The sequence below is a fragment of the Carcharhinus amblyrhynchos genome, chromosome 13, assembly GCF_965287045.1.
Source record: "Carcharhinus amblyrhynchos chromosome 13, sCarAmb.v2.hapA, whole genome shotgun sequence".
NCBI classification, from domain to species: domain Eukaryota; kingdom Metazoa; phylum Chordata; class Chondrichthyes; order Carcharhiniformes; family Carcharhinidae; genus Carcharhinus; species Carcharhinus amblyrhynchos.
This window is the reverse complement of record NC_137336.1, coordinates 77852315-77867947: the sequence shown is the minus strand read 5'-3', so window position 1 is coordinate 77867947 and position 15633 is coordinate 77852315. Positions and strand designations below refer to the sequence as shown.

Sequence of the window (15633 nt, the reverse complement as noted above, 5' to 3'; positions counted from 1 at the left end):
CCAGATGCAGAGGGGGCTCTGAATTACAGCCTCATTTCTTCTAAAAGATACGAGGTATCAGACTGGGTGAATTCGTTGGAAGTTTAACATTTTAACTGTTTTGTACTCCAACACCACTATAAACAATTCATTTGCACGTAAACCATCTCTCATTTGACGGGTTTATACACGAATACCCATTATAGAGCATAGAACGTAGAAAAACTACAGCCCTTCGGCCCACAATTTGCGTCGATCATATCCCTACCTACCAGGCTTACCTATAATCCTCAATCCTATTAAATCTCATGTACTCATCCAGAAGTCTCTTAAAAGCCCCAATCGAATTTGCCTCCACCACCACCGACGGCAGCCGATTCCGCTCACTCACCACCCTCCGAATGAAAAACTTACCCCTGGCATCTCCTCTGTACCTACTCCCCAGCACCTTAAACCTGATTCCTCTCGTAGCAATAATTTCAGCCCGAGGAAAAAGTCTCTGAGAATCCAACCGACCTATACCTCTCAACATCTTATACACCTCTATCAGGTCACCTCTCATCCTTCGTCTCTCCAAGGAGAAACGACCAAGCTCCCTCAAGCAATCCTCATAAGGCATGCCACCCAATCTAGGCAACATCCTTGTAAATCTCCCCTGCTCCCTTTCAATAGCTTCCACGTCCCTCCTGTAATGAGGCGACCAGAACTGAGCACAGCTCAGTTATATCAAACTTTACCCTGTGCTTTCAATTCCATTTCCCGTATTCATTCATTATATCAATTGATTGTGCCTAAATCCGCACGAAGTCTAACGTATTCCTTGTTCAGTGCGGCATCCAAATCTGTCTGCACTATTCACGATAGTGTTTGCATCGAGCTGTAATAGATGCCACATCGTTCTCGATGATAAAAATCATGGAAAATACAGCAGATTTTCTTGAAAATTAACGAGAATTAAGACAAGTATGAGCATATGGGTGCCACTTAGCACAAGTCCTTAGATAGTTTGGGGTCAGACCTCTGCCAAACGCAAGGGGTTTGAATCCCACTTTGAGGCCTTCCTCCAAAGACTAACAATTACAAAGGTTAGCACCTTTGCCCTACTTATTTTCGGGTTCAGGTCAAACATGAGTAACTTTGCTTATAATAAGGTTAAAACCTGCGTGATGGGAATTTGATTATTTTTGTCCTGAATGTTATTAAACTGGAGGAATAATTGAAATTGGCAGCCTGCTGAATGTGAAATAAACTTAGATTAAGCAAAATTGATCACAGGCTTCGGGCTAACGATGAAGTGAGCTGCGTACCATGGCCACTGTTATTGCTCAAGTCAGGACAAACATTGGCATGTTAGCAAATTGATAACATGCACGCACACACGCGGTGGGTCGTGCGAGGGGCTCCTCTTGGATGTTGCTTTGAGAGTTGCCTCGTACTTCACGTCGTTAGTGTACGTTTAAACTGGACCAGTTGATAGGCAACACGACAGCTCAGTGAGTAGCACCGTTTGCTGTGCAGTTACAGGGACCCGGGTCGGATCTCCGGCTTGGGTCGGTGTCTGTGGGAGTTTGCACATTCTCCCCGTGCTTGCGTGGGTTTTCTCTGGGTGCTCCAGTGTCTTCCCACACCCCAAAAACGTGCTTTTAGGCTGATTGCTGTTAACAAATTGTCCATAAATTAGACCTCCCTTAACCTGGTGCACGTATAATTCTCTAAATTTGCACACCTTTATTGTAGAGTCCAAGAGGCGTAGACAAAGGTCATAGGTAGAAGGAGGATTGGAATGAGGCACTCACTGAATGTTAAAATGGCGGCGCGGGCTTGGAGGGCCAAAGGCCTGTTTCCTGCGCTGTGTTGTTCTTTGTTCCATTTATTTGCCCCTGCCCCAATCATCCGAATTATCTATCTCTCCGACTAGCTCCCTCTCTCTCTTTCTGTGTGTGTATCTGTGTGTGTGTGTGTGTGGGTGTGTGTGTGTGTGTGTGTGTTTGTGTGTGAGTCTGTGCGCTTCTGTCTCTTTATAGCCGGGTACAGGCTCAGAGCTTGATCGCTTGATCATTCAAAATATGCTACCAGATCAGTATGAGGGCGTGTTGCTTTATTATCTCCACAGTCATATATTAATATATACTTGTGAAGATGATGAAGATAGCTTCCTATGGGTTCCAGGCTATCAACAGAATGATAACATTTGTCTCAGTTACCTTCATCGCTGAATTGTACAGGTATTTAATTATTAGAAACAAATAAACAGTGAATTGGTGTACCGCCTAAAGAACTGTACAGGCAGCCTGCTCATTTCCCCCTTCAGAAAGTCAGTTGTACCAAATTAGTAAGGTGTATTTTAAATCTATTGTTCTATTACTGTCTGCTTTCGATTATCTCTAGATTTGCCTTTTCACTCTTTTATGTTCCCTTTTCCTCGAGGGCGGCACGGTGGCACAATGGATAGCAACGGAGCCTCAAGCTCCAGTGTCCTGATCCCATTCCTGGCTTGGGGTAACTGTCGAAATAGAGTCCGCACGTTCTCCGCGTGTCTGTGTGTGTTTCCTCGGGGTGCACGGTTTTATCAGTCCGAAAGGCGCGCTGATTAGGTGCATTGGCCATGTGAAATTCCCCCTTCCCCCACCCCCATAATTCACGGACAGACGCTGGAGTGTGGCGAATCGGGGATTTTCATTGCAGTGTTCATGTAAGCCTACTTGTGACACTAATAAATAAACTTAACTAAATTACATTACCGAGACCGGCGCGTGATATCAGCGCCAATGTTCTGACATGTCGACATCCACATTTCCTTTGTGTGGTGGTAATCTGCAGACTATGTTTGTGTGAGGTACTGACGGTCATGGTTAACTGAAGTCCCAAGTTCCATTTCTGAGGAATGCTCCATTCGTCAAGTTTAGGTTGTGCGTCATTACTATGGAACTGATGCTGCACGTGTGCTGGAAAACGCAGAGCTTTGACTTATTTGCTCAACGTTAAAGTTCGAGACTGTCAAACATTCCGTGGGCAGTCGTTAATCTGATTCAAGTGGCATTAGCAATCTACTGACAACTGGTCAAGTCCAAGAACGTCGACTCACTAAGTTGTATGGTTCGGAGTGGAAAGGCTTTTCTTTTTTTTAGGCTTTCACAAAATGTTCCCCACTTTCTCAATCAAGTGACACTGGATGCAAAAGATTTGCACAAATTTGCATTTAATAGAATTCTACAAGCCAAGTGTTCTTTGCTTAAGCATTTCAGTAAGCATAAAATCAAAAGTAACTCAAGCTATATTAGATAATTATCGTTTGCATATAACAGAATATTGTCATCTGAATTCAAAGGGTAAGTTGTGAAAGAACGTAGGATATGAAGACTTGTCATTCAAACCAAAGATACTTTACAACAAACTGGAGTCTCAAGGTTCAACGCAGCGATGTTTCATTGTTGCAATAAAATAAGAGAGTCCATGAATTCAAGAAAAACACTGATAATATTTAAATGAAATGATCGCAAACAAGAGGTGGTACGTGCCAGTCAAAGTAGAAATGAGAGGAAATATCGGATGAATGTGTGACTGAAGAGATGGTGTCATGGGGAGGATTTCAGATTCCTGGGGCATTGGGACAGGTTCTGAGGGAGGTGGGACCTGTATGAATTGGATGGGTTACACCTGGGCAGGACTGGGACTGATGTCCTCGGGGGAGTGTTTGTTCGGGCTGTTGGAGAGGGTTTAAACTAATATGCCGGGGAGGGGTGGGTGGGGGAGTTGGTGGGAACTTGCGTGAGGAATCCGAGAAGGAGGAAGCAAGGACAAAATGTGGGGAGAATGTTCCGACTACATCAAAAATCAGGGAAAAATGTTAAAAAGAACTCAGGTTAGTTTTGGCACCTTCTCTCTGAATTCTAACACTTCCATTAATAAAATCTCCTAAGGGCACTTTGTCTGAATGCTCGTAGCATTCAAAACAAGGTCAAAGAGTTGATAGTACAAATCATTGCAAACGGGTATCATTTGGTGGCCACTACAGAAATATGTTTGCAGAACTGTCACGACTGGTCATTAAATATCCAGGGGTATCAGACTGTTCAGAGGGACCGACAGGAAGGTAAGGGAGGTGATGTGGCTCTGATATTTAAGGATGACATCAGACGGTAGTGAGAGGTGACATAAGTTCTATGGAAAAAAGATTTTATCCATTTGGGTGGAAATTAGAAATACTAAGAAGGAAAAAAAACACCGATAGGCGTATTTATAGGCCACTAAATATGGCATCATGGTGGGGTGAGGGATAAACAAATAAATAACGGATGCATGTAAAAATGACACAGCAATTATCATGGGGGATTTTAATCTACATATTAATTTGTCAAACCAGGTCAGTCGAAGCAGCCATGTGGAGGAGTTCATAGAATGCATCCGATAGCTTCCTCGAACAGTATGCAATCGAACCTGCAAAGGAGCAAGCTATCCTAGATCTGGTCCTGTGTAATGAGACAGGAATAATTAATAGTCTTGCAGTTACCGATCCTCTTGAAGAAGCGATCACAGGATGGTTGACTTTAAAGCACAGGTGGAGCGCAAGAAGATAAAATCCAATCCAGTATCTTGTGCTTCAACAAAGGAGACTACAAAGGGATGAAGGAGGAGTTGACTAAGTTAGACTGGGAGACAACAAAAATGGTAGGACAATTAAGGAACAATGGTGGGCTTTGAAAGTGGCCTTTCACGGTGCTCAGCAGAAGTATATACCAGTGATAAAGAAGGACTGTAGGGGAAGTGCAAATCGGCCGTGAGTATGTCAGGAAATACAGGATATAACATTGAAAGAAAATGCATACAAAGTGGCAAAATTTAGTGGGAAACTAGAGGATTGGGAAATCTGTACGTGTCAGCAGAAAGCCACAGAAAAGCTATCAAGGAAAGTAAAATGGATTATAAGGATAATCTAGGTCGGAATATAAAAACAGCATAAGTTTCTACTAAGCATATAAAACGAAAAGGAGTGGCTAAAATAAACATTAGTCCTTTAGAGAATGAGAAGGGGGATGTAATAACTGGAAATAAGTAAATGGCTGAGGCGTTGAACGGGTATTTTGTGTTGGTCTTCACATTGGAAGACACAAATAACATGCCAAAAACTGATGACAGGAAGGCCATGGCAGGTGAGACCTCGAAACTATCACTATCACGAGGCCGTGTTGGGCAAGTTAGTGGGGCTAACAGTAGACATTCTCCTGGTCCTGATGGAATGCATCCCAGAGTGCTAAAAGAGATGGTGGGAGAAATAGCAAGTGCACTGGTGGTAATGTACCAAAATTCACTGGACGCTTGGGTGGTTCCCACAGATTGCAAAACAGCAAATGTGACGCCACTGCTTAAAAGGAGAGGTAACAAGATGTGGATAACTCTAGGCTGGTTAGCTTAACTTCTGTAGTTGGGAAAATGCTTCAGTCTATGATCAAGGAAGAAATAGCAGACATCTGGATATTGATTGGCCCATTGAAAAGATGCAGCATGTGTACATGAAGGCAAGGACATGTTTGACTAATTCGGTTGAATTCTTTGAGGACATTACATATGCAGTAGATAGTTGGGAACCTGTAGATGTGATGTATCTAGATTTCCAGAAGGCATTTGAAAAGGTGCCGCACCAGAGACTGCGACTTATGAGAATGTGCATGGTATTATGAGTAATGTATTAGTATGGATAGAGGGGTGGTTAAATGACAGAAAGCAAAGAGTGGGGTTGAATCGGTGTTTTTCTGGGTGGCGATCAGTGACGAGTGGTGTGCCTCAGGGATCAGTGTTGGGACTGCAATTGCTAACGATTTACATAGATGATTTGGAGTTTGGGACCAAGTGTAATGTGTCAAAATTCGCAGATGACACTCAGATGGGTGGCACAGCAAAGCGCGCAGAGGACAGTGAAAGTCTGCAAAGGGATCTAGATAGTGTAAGAGAGTGGGCGAGGGTTTGGCAGATGGAATACAATGTTGGTACATGTGAGTTCATCCAATTGGTAGGAACAATTGAGACGTATAAGATGATGAATGGGATGGATAGGATAGAGGTGGAGAGACTCTTCCCGCTCAAAAAAGACAGTAGGACTAGGGGGCACAGCCTCAAGATAAAGGGGGGGGGGGGCGGTTTAGAACAGAGTTGAGGAGGAACTTCTTCACTCAAAGGGTGGTGAATATCTGGAATTCTCTGCCCGTTGAAGTGGTGGAGGCTGCCTCGCTAAATATTTTTAAGACGCGGGTTGATGGGTTTTTGATAAGAGAGGGGATTAAGGGTTATGGGGAGAGGGCGGGAATGTGGAACTGAGCCACGACAGATCAGCCATGATCTTATTGAATGGCGGGGCAGGCTCGAAGGGCTAGATGGCCTACTCCTGCTCCTATTTCTTATGTTCTTATGTCCTAACAACTAAGTGGACTATTATTTAAATGTTCAAAAATGAAGCATGTTGGTGTGCAGAGGGACCTGGGTGTCCTTCTGCAGGTATCTCAAGAAGTTGGTTTGTAGGTGTAGCAGGTAATTAAGAAGGCAAATGGAATTTTGTCTTTTATTGCTGGAGGGATGGACTTTAAAAACAGCGAGGTTATGTTGCAGCTGTACAGAGTGCTGGTGAGGTTGAGGTTGCAGCGGGAGTACTGTGTACAGCTTTGGTCTCCTTACTTGTTAAATGATATATTGGCTCTGGGGAGGCTGCAAAGGGGATTCACTAGGTTGCTTCCGGAGTTGCGAGGGATGGCTTACGATGAGAGACTAAGTAGACCGGGGCCATTCTCATTGAAATTCAGAAACATGAGGGGAGATCTTATAGAAACATTTAAGACTATGAGGGGAATAGACAAGATAGGAGCAGGGACACTGTTACCACAGGCAGGTGAAACTAGAACTAGCAGGCATAGTCTCAAAATAAAGGGAAGCAGATTTAGGACTGAGTTGACGAGAAACGTCTTCAAAGGATTGTCGATCTGCGGAATTCCCTGTTCAGTGAAGCAGTTGAGGCTACCTCATTGAATGTTTTTTTATTAAGACAAGGATAGATACATTTTTGAACAGTGAATGAATTAAGGGTTATGGCGAGCGAGTAAGTGGAGCTGAGTCCACGAAAACATCAGTCAGGATCTTATCGAATGGCGGAGCGGACTCGAGGGCCAGTTGACCTACTCCTGCTCCTAGTTCTTACGTTCTTATGAACAGAAGGCATCTCGTGATCAGTAATTCAAACTGAAATAATTTAGTTATCTATGTCCATTTGTGTCTCTTATCTATCTTCTTTCTCTCTGTCCAATCTCACCGATTTCAATTCTTCGATATTCCTTCCTCTTTTAATGTTCTTTCAATCGCATTCCCAGATTGTCAATGGGCTTAATTTCCAAAGAGATTACATTGATGGATACTGACAGCGAGGGACATTCTGAGAAAATGTCAAGAAACTGAAGTCCTCAGTAAGAGGTAGGAGATTAAAGCAAATGCACACAACGATCATTAGTGACAGTAATTGCCAAAAAGCAAAAGGTAGAGACATCTTAAACATTGGAAAGCGAAAGCATTGACATGTAAAGGTGGACATATAGTGACGCACACAGCTGTAGCGAACGGCAGACACTTAAATATTCCAACACAGGTAGACACGCTTAATTATGCTTAATGGAATGACCTCTGCATGTTCTGACGAAAGAGTTAAAAATGAAGGTAATGAATGAAATATTTGTGGACACTAAGGGTATGAATTTATTTCAAGGAAGGCAGTTCTAGAATATTCTTGGCACCCTTGGTAACAATGTTTTCATGTGGGCAATTGGGACTATGGTCCGCATGAACTTCTTGGGCCGAAAGACTTGTTTCTGTGCTGCTTTTCTCTATGTCTCCAGAAAAAAAAATCAAAATGATAACCACTAATTATCAGTTCAATATTATTAGGAAGAAACACGTGCATTGTGCGTGGCTCAAGCATTTTCATAAGTCAACTGATTATGTTACTTTATCGATGCTGGGCTATCATGTTATAATGATGAAAAGTATATCAGTTATCAAATAATGACTCAAAGAAATGAGGGGTATGAGTGTGATTGTTGCTGATCAACATCCATCGGTCAAATATATTATAGTAGGGGTTCTTCAAAATAACGGTCGTGAACCAATTATTCTCAACCGCTTTGCGAAAGACGTTTCCTCAATGATAACGGCAGAAGTGCGGATATTTATTCCTGATTACACAGTGTTCACTAGCATTCAAAAGCTACTGACAGAATCTGTGTCCTTGTGCAAAAAGTAAAGGACAACATCCAGGTTATATAGGCTGTAAGGTAGCGAGTAAACATCGTACCAAAAGTGCCTGGCAATGTCCACCTCAACACCAGAAAATCTAACAACCTTCAATTGTCATTTAATCACATTGACTTTTCTGAATATTTCCCTATTAACCACCTGGAGTTTCGAATATTTGGAAGCATAGATGATCCTCTCTGACGTAATAATTTGACAAGAGCAGGTTATGGGCAGAGAACTCTGCCAAGAGTAACGCTCTTACTAAGTCTCCAAGGCATGCCCATTTTTCAGAGTGTACAGATCAAGAATTTGACGAACTGCTCTCCGCTACACTGACTGACTGCATATCCCAGAACATACAAGGAATTAGACACCATCCCGGTTCAAATCAGTCCATTTGATCTGCACACAATCCATTAGAATATGTTGGTTTATTCCACCATAATTGAAACACTGTGTGCCATGTACAATGTGCACTGCAGCATCCTGCCAAGCCACCATAAACGCCTCCAAACCTGGGCAATCTAACAGCCAGAAGGAGAAGGGAAGTAGATGCATAAACAGCAACACCCGCAGTTTCCTTTCCTGGCCACATCCTGTTCTGAACTCACCATTCCTTCATGGATTAAAGCTTCATGGATCAAAATTCTGCAGTTCTGTTCCCATCAACATGTTGTGCATGTGTGTGCATGTATGTGTGTGTTTTTGTGTGTGTATGTGTGTGTGTGTTTGTGCGTGTGTGTGCATGTGTGTGTGTGTTTATGTGTGTGTGTGTTTGTGCATGTGTGTGTGTGTGTGTGTGTATACGTGTTTTTTTTGTGTGTGTGTATACCTTGAATTAAGTATCTGCTGATGACCATGAAACCATTGTTGATTATCGTTCACTAATGTCCTTTGGAGGAGAAAATATGTCGTCCTTATCTGGTCTGCCTATATGCACACAATAACATAAGAAATAGGAGCAGGAGTAGGCCACCTAGCCCTTCGAGCCCGCCCCGCCATTCAATAAGATCATGGCTGATCTGAAGTGGATCAGTTCCACTTTCCCGCTTACTCTCCATAACCCTTAATTCCCTTGTCTGTCAAAAACCTATCTACCCGTGACTTAAATATACTTAGCGAGGTAGCCTCCACCACTTCATGTATGTAACTCCAGAACCACAGCGATGTGGTTGACTCTCAACTGCAGTCCAAGGGCAACAAGGGATAGGGAAAAAATGATGGACAACCAGTAAAGCCTATAACCCACGAATGAATAAAACAAAACGCATTCGCAAAGGCAGCTAAGAATCGGAACCGAATGCTGAAATTTTCCGTATTGCTTAGGTATCGTAAAATAATGTGAAAAAAATTATCAGGCGTTGTCAAGGTTGTCAACAACGCGCGATCAAGAATCAATCGCTCCCATCATTAATGAACATTACCCAACCAATCAACATGCCTGTATTAGAAACGTGTATTAATTATGAAAGCTGTTGTCTATTGGTTAGTAGGCATTGTTAATTATGAGCTTCGAATTGTCAATTGCCAAGCGGATGTAATCAGTGATTAAGATGACATTTTCAAGGATCAAGACTATATTGGAAAGAATGTACATCAATTAGCCGCTAAGCATCAATTATCAATCATATATTACCAAGTTGTATCGACCATAAGCGAGCAATAGCAGTGACTCAGCATTTTGTAGCAGTTAGTAAGCATGTATTATGTAAAATCAAACATGCATGATCTATTAGCAAACATAGGAAATCATTTTGTGGCAAATGTTGCAGGACAGCGAAGTGATGGTCGTGATTCTAATATGAAGATATTCTCAGTGTGGAAAACACTGACAATTAGTAGGGCATTTCCGTTTTTCTCTTCTTACATTGAAACCGTTACGGGTGTCAACAGACACGGTGATGCCCTGGCACCCTTTGCTTTCAATGTCAATGGCCAAAAAGTACTTGTTACCTCCCCATTCCCATTTGGGGTTGCTTTTGACCTGAAAAACCTCAATCGGTGGGATCAGGACTTCTTCCTCACGAGGAAAGGACGAGAATTTACGAATTGGGACTCCTAACTTGGTCGTTATTTTGAACAGTGTGCTGTCAGGAGAACTCATGAAGGCCATTGCTGTTCGCCGATTCAATGAGGCCGAAGCGAATTGTCCCATTCGGACATATTTTCCCTTGGTGGCATTGAATAGTAAATTAACCCCTCTGTACGTGTTGAAGCTTTTATACTTTAACTTATCCAGTGCAACGGACAGAAGATAATGGAAACTCTTAAAGTGAAACTTGTCTCGATAGATGGTATCATTTGCGCCAAACTGCCTGGTTGCTGCGTTAAACTCCCCGTATAGTGGAGATTGCTGAGTGTAAGCGTTAATGGCCATGAGGTGTTCCCTTCGCAATCCGGCCGGAACAAAATAATGTGTCCCCAAATTTTTCTCTGCCCTATTCCAGACGCTGAGGAATTGTGGCCTATATTTCCATTCCTTTCTGATGTAATAAATTGCCGCCTGGTCGGCCTTCGCCGTCTGAGTGAATATGTAGGCTGCTGAATCCTTCGCCATATTTAAGTTGACGTACTTCTTTCCATATGTAAAACAAAAGCTTTTCTTACCTGTGAAACAAAGCGATTTTTTCGGTAAATTAGAAGGAAATGATGTACAGTGGCTTCATTGTATTGATTCTATTAACTTCTGTTAACCTCTATCACCGGGAAATATAGCGAAGTCGTCTAAATAAAATAGCGCCTTGGAATGATTTTGGCGCTTCTTTATCCCTCATTCACAAATGAAAACTCTGTGTTTCAAAATTTGGTTTCCTTAATCAGTCATGGAATCCTTCGCCAGCATTTTTGCTGTCCGCATTGATTTATTTCTTGGGCCGTTCAGCAGCACTTAAAATTACATTGTTCAGAGCCTGGTTATGATGCGCCACATGCGGACCAGTGTTCTGTATTTAAAGCACAGTCCCGAACCAGAATGCATTTCACGACAATCATCATTACTGAAACCTGCACTAAAAGTCCAGATTTGTCAATGAAATTTAAATTCCATGTGTTGCCATTGTGGGATTTGAACCATTCTGTCCAGAGCATTTACATTCTTTTGGATTACTGGCTCAGCGACACCATGTGCTCAGAACGAAGCAGGCCTGCACAGGTTGATAAGGAGTGGGCGTTGATGGTTCAAACGCCAAATTGGCGTCATGCCTCCACATTGCTGCCAGAAAGCTACTTTGGTGACATTAATAACATGTCCTCTCATAAGCAGCGCCTCATAGTCAATCCCATGTATGACAATGTTTAGACATCAAACAAAGTTGTAGCTTGCATGAGTAACTGCGTATAAAAAGTAGGAAGGGCTATTACTTACGTGGAGAAAAACTGCAGCAGGCGACGGTGCAGAGGGACCTCGGGGTCCTTGTGCATGAGTCGCAAAAACCCAGCTTGCAACTGCAGCAGGTGGTCAGGAAGGCGAATGGGATGCTGGCCTTCATCGCGAGGGGGATTGAATATAAAAGTAGGGAGGTCTTGCTGCGGCTGTATAGGGCATTGGCGAGGCCGCAGCTGGAGTACTGTGTGCAGTTTTGGGCGCCGTACTTACGCAAGGATATTTTAGCCTTGGAGGGAGTGCAGAGGAGGTTTACTAGGCTGATGCCGGAGTTGAGGGGGTTGAGCTATGAGGAGAGGCTGAATAGATTAGGCTTGTACTCGTTAGAGTTTAGAAGAATGAGGGGAGATCTCATTGAGACGTATAAGATGATGAATGGGATGGATAGGATAGAGGTGGAGAGACTCTTCCCGCTCAGAAAGGATAGTAGGACTAGGGGGCATAGCCTCAAGATAAAGCGGGGGGTGCGGTTTAGAACAGAGTTGAGGAGGAACTTCTTCACTCAAAGGGTGGTGAATCTCTGGAATTCTCTGCCCGTTGAAGTGGTGGAGGCTGCCTCGCTAAATATTTTTAAGACGCGGGTTGATGGGTTTTTGATAAGAGAGGGGATTAAGGGTTATGGGGAGAGGGCGGGAATGTGGAACTGAGCCACGACAGATCAGCCATGATCTTATTGAATGGCGGGGCAGGCTCGAAGGGCTAGTTGGCCTACTCCTGCTCCTATTTCTTATGTTCTTAAAAGTGCTAGTCCCTGACCACAATGGGGCGCTGGTGAGAGGGCATATGGAGTATTCTGCGCCGTTTCTGACATTTTAAATATGGAGGGGCGTACTTGCCTCGGAGAATGTTCATTAGAATGATACTTTGAATGAGAGCATTACGATGTTAGCACCACTGAGTAAGTTAAATTCATTGGAGTTTACAAGTAAACAATGCGATCTCATTAAATATGTATAATTCTGAGATGGATTGGCAGGGTGCACCATCATTGAACGGTGCCCATCCAGCGGGTTGTCTAGAACCAACATTTTACAGATAAGGGGTCACAGCTGAAACGGAGGGAAGAAGTCATTTCTGAACCAGCTGAAATTTGGTCCCAGAGTGTACTGGATATTGGATCACCCAACATATTTTCAAGACATAGTGAAATAATGTTTGGAAGATGGGTCAGAACAGGTGGTAAAGTGCAAGTCATCATTAGAATAGCAATGATATTACTCAATGTTACATCGATCTCGTTCAGCCGAAACCAGCTCTGATGCTCACGCTTCCAATTATGTAATGAAACAGTTTATCTGGACAGGGTCACATTACTTAATTTTGGCCACACCGTGTACTCTAAACGGTTGTTTTCTGTTCGTGCCATGAAAAATTGTTCTTTCGATCTTGCTCCCCCATTCTATAAGATCGACGATATGATCGTGACCTGAGCTCAACTGCCCTGCCTGATTCTCCCACCATCCACCTCCGCCGCATAACGGTTGATTGCCTTGTCTTTCAAAACGCTACTTAACTCAGACTTAAACGTGCACCGCCCCACCACCCTCCCCCCCCCCCCCCCCTCCCCGCGCCGCCACTTCCCCGCTCCCGGGGTTTTGGAAATCTTTCTTAGCAACGGCCCTCTTGAATGAGAAAACTTCAGCTCAGATCATTTTTATTTGGAAACTGTGTTCCCTTGTGGATTCTACAATATAAGAGGGAACATCCTCTCGGCATCCGGGAGGTTCACTCGGCTGATACCGGAGATGAGGGGGTTGGACAATGAAGAGAGACTAAATAGACTGGGCCTGTACTCGTTGGAGTTTAGAAGGATGAGGGGGGATCTTACAGAGACGTATAAGATAATGAAAGGGATGGATAGGGTAGAGGTAGAGAGATTCTTCCCGCTCAGAAAGGACAGCAGGACTAGAGGGCACAGCCTCATGATAAGCCGGGGGGCTGGGGGTGGGGGGGGGGGTTGCAGTTTAGATCAGAGTTGAGGAGGAACTTCTTCACTCAAAGGATGGTGAATCTCTGGAATTCTCTGCCCGTTGAAGTGGTGGAGGCTGCCTCGCTAAATATTTTTAAGAAGCGGGTTGATGGGTTCTTGATAAGAGAGGGGATTAAGGGTTATGGGGAGAGGGCGGGAAAGTGGAACTGAGCCACGACAGATCAGCCATGATCTTATTGAATGGCGGGGCAGGCTCGAAGGGCTAGATGGCCTACTCCTGCTCCTATTTCTTATGTTCTTATGTTCTTATGAGAAAGCGGGAAAGTGGAACTGATCTACTTCAGATCAGCCATGATCTTATTGAATGGCGGGGGAGGCTCGAAGGGCTGGATGACCTACTCCTGCTCCTGTTTCTTATGTTCTTATCCGTTTTTTCAAGCCCGCTCAAGAGCTTATATATTTTGGTAATCAGTTATTAAGTGTTTTTAAGATGATTAAATGTTTTAAACACAGCCATGTGGAGGAAATGTTTCGCAGTAACAGTGGCTGGTTCTGCATGGTAATTACATGCCACTTACGGCCCTCAGCCATCTCATCAACACTGAGCCGAGCATAATTATCAAGAACTGATGGATGCAATTGACCGTTTCAGCCTCGTAAATGCAATGCACTGATTCCAATGTTGGAGATAACAATATGTTGACTCTGAAGTTTTGACGACAACACTACTGAAATATAGTCTTCCCATGAACGAAAATAGTTAATAGTCCTCGTGCTAGAAACCCATAAAGTCACTTGTGACTTACATTTAGGCCATGTGCCAATTAAAATTGACAAATGTTCTCCACTTCCAGGATTTGCACATTTTAAGTGTAAATGTATAAACATCTGTCGAAAAGCAAAGCAATGGGGCTCGAGTGACTGAGAAACTATAGAACATAAGTATGGGTTTTTGATAAGAGAGGGGATTAAGGGTTATGGGGAGAGGGCGGGAATGTGGAACTGAGCCACGACAGATCAGCCATGATCTTATTGAATGGCGGGGCAGGCTCGAAGGGCTAGATGGCCTACTCCTGCTCCTATTTCTTATGTTCTTATGTTCAAGTAAGCTTCGAATATATCATCAGTCGTTTCATTCGTTTGCGGGCGTCACCGACTGGGCCAGCAATTATTGTTCGTCGCTAATTGCCCATCTAGGGGTAATTTAGGATCCAATCATGTATCGGGAGTTACATGTATGCCCACCCAGGGAAGGATGAGAGGTTTCCTTGCTTAAAGGGCATTAGTGAATCAGATGGACCTTTAAAGATAATCGATAATTATCATCGAGACGTCGTAATTGTTTTTAAATTCCACGTTATTTTATATTGTAAATGTCTCCATCTACGATGGTGGAAGTCGAATTTTGGTCCTGAGGACATTACCCAGGGTCTCTGTATTACTAATGCAGTGATAATGCAAAAATACAACTACGCCAGTGTCTCCTTTGAACAGTTATCAAAGTTGTCCAGCCTTTTCACGAGCATTACGCATCGTTCAAATGAATATTGGGGTATATTAGTGGTGGGTAGATGATGCCTGAGTGACCTTGTTCATTTTTATGAGGTCAGTGACGTGGAGAAGACGGAACTGTGGAAAGTTGCCGCCAAAGTTTACTTTTCCAAACTTTCGAAAATGTTCCACATGAAAATATCATGAGAACATAGTTGAACCCAATATCAGTTAATGCCCCAGCCAGATATTCGTGTTCAATTCTGCACAAGACGCTTTATGAAGAAGTAAATGATATGGAGGGGATTCGGAGGAGGATTACTGAATTTAAGATAGAACATAGAACATTACAGCACAAACAGGCCCTTCGGCCCACGAGTTGCGCCGATCACATCAATACCTACCAATCCGTAGACCTATCTATAACCCCCAATCCCATTAAATCCCATTTACTCATCCAGAAGTCTTTTAAAAGACCCCAGCGCGTTCGCCTCCACCACCACTGACGGCCGCCAATTCCATTCACTCACCACCCTCTGAGTGAAAAACTTACCCCTAACATCACTTCTGTACTTGCCTCCCC

General features: G+C 43.4%; 1 protein-coding gene across 1 annotated transcript; it reads right to left on the bottom strand.

Annotated features, from left to right (window-relative positions):
• Positions 1 to 9660: 9660 nt before the first annotated feature.
• On the bottom strand, positions 9661 to 14150 carry LOC145351369 (GPI-linked NAD(P)(+)--arginine ADP-ribosyltransferase 1-like). Its single transcript, XM_080200981.1, has 2 exons — positions 14138 to 14150; positions 9661 to 10854 (listed from the first exon to the last, which is right to left on the bottom strand). The coding sequence occupies exons 1-2, from the start codon at positions 14148 to 14150 to the stop codon at positions 10061 to 10063; spliced, it is 807 nt and encodes a 268-aa protein (XP_080057107.1). The 3' UTR covers positions 9661 to 10060.
• Between the last annotated feature and the right edge of the window lie 1483 nt (positions 14151 to 15633).